The 1,499-nt window shown below is 32.6% G+C and overlaps 1 protein-coding gene across 1 annotated transcript; it reads left to right on the forward strand.

Moving 5' to 3' along the window:
* Positions 1–234: 234 nt before the first annotated feature.
* Positions 235–1,172, forward strand: LOC111686448 (glucose-6-phosphate 1-epimerase; the record flags this gene model as incomplete). The annotated part of the gene is made up of 4 exons (XM_046955581.1): positions 235–319; positions 394–550; positions 610–790; positions 852–1,172. Coding segments are annotated over 4 exons (744 nt in total), but the record flags the coding sequence as incomplete, so codon positions are not given.
* Positions 1,173–1,499: the final 327 nt, after the last annotated feature.

The following is a 1,499-nucleotide window of genomic DNA, read 5'->3' on the forward strand; positions in this document are numbered from 1 at the left end:
GACTAGACTATAGACTAGACTATAGACTAGACTATAGACTAGACTATAGACTAGACTATAGACTAGACTATAGACTAGACTAAAGACTAGACTATAGACCAGACTATAAACTAGACTATAGACTAGACTGTAGTCTAGACTATAGACTAGACTGTAGTCTACACTATAGACTAACTTTTAGACTACACTAGATACTTCTTAATTAACATTCCGTAATATAATAACAAATTTTAAAATAAAATTACCCCGTTTACTTACAGCAAATTGGCCTCTTTTGATGGGAAAAAGGCAATACGCGGCGGCATACCATTCGTCTTCCGTAAGTTTCAATTTCAGCTAATATCCCTAGAGTTTCCATAATAACAATAGATCTTTTGATATTCCTCTAAACAGCTCAATTCGGTCCATGGTCATTTGGTGCTCAACATGGTTTTGCACGCATTACGCGATGGAACTTAGAGAGACCACCGGAACGGCTGCATAATGGTGATGTAGAGGCTATATTTTCTTTAATGGACAATGATTTCACAAGATCTATGTGGAATTATCAGTAAGAGATTTAACAATTTCGATACATTTTTTTTTCAAAAAATTATAATTTTATTATAGATTTCGCATCACATATCGTTTGATATTGCGTGAAAAGGAATTACATTTTCATATAGGTGTCTATAATCCTAGTAAAGACTTAGCGCTTACATTTAATCTCTTATTGCATACGTATTTAAAAGTTCCTGATGTTAGACGTTGTCAAATTACTGGACTGCATGGTTGTACCTTTATGGATAAGGTTTGTGATCGTAAAAATCAAATCTTTTTTTTTTCTCCATTCTAATAAAATTGTTATTTAGACTCGCGATGGTGCTTTGTATCAAGAGGGTCGTGAAGTTGTGACGGTAAATGAGTGGACCGATCGCATTTACCAGCATACGCCACAAGAACACATAATAACGAATGTTGTGTCGGGCCGTAAAATGCGTATACATAAGTATAATTTTCCCGATACTGTCATTTGGAATCCTTGGATTGATAAGGCCCGTGAAATAGGCGATTTCGGTGATGATGAATTTCCGAATATGTTGTGTGTGGAGGCAGGCCATGTCTCATCACCGGTTATATTACTGCCAGGGACAGCTTTTGAAGCCAGTCAAATTTTGCAGGTAATGCATTAAGATGTATAGATAGAAGGAAAGATATATAGATTGTAAAATAGATAAATTGTAAAATAGATAAATTGTAAAATAGATAAATTGTAAAATAGATAAATTGTAAAATAGATAAATTAAAAGATAGATAAATTGTAAAATAGATAAATTGTAAAATAGATAAATTGAAAGATAGATAGATTGAAAGATAGTTAGATTGAAAGATAGATAGATTGAAAGATAGATAGATGGAAAGATGGAAAGATAGATAGATAGATAGATAGATAGATAGATAGATAGATAGATAGATAGATAGATAGATAGATAGATAGATAGATAGATAGATAGATAGAT

This window comes from Lucilia cuprina, chromosome 2 (genome assembly GCF_022045245.1).
Source record: "Lucilia cuprina isolate Lc7/37 chromosome 2, ASM2204524v1, whole genome shotgun sequence".
Classification (NCBI taxonomy): domain Eukaryota; kingdom Metazoa; phylum Arthropoda; class Insecta; order Diptera; family Calliphoridae; genus Lucilia; species Lucilia cuprina.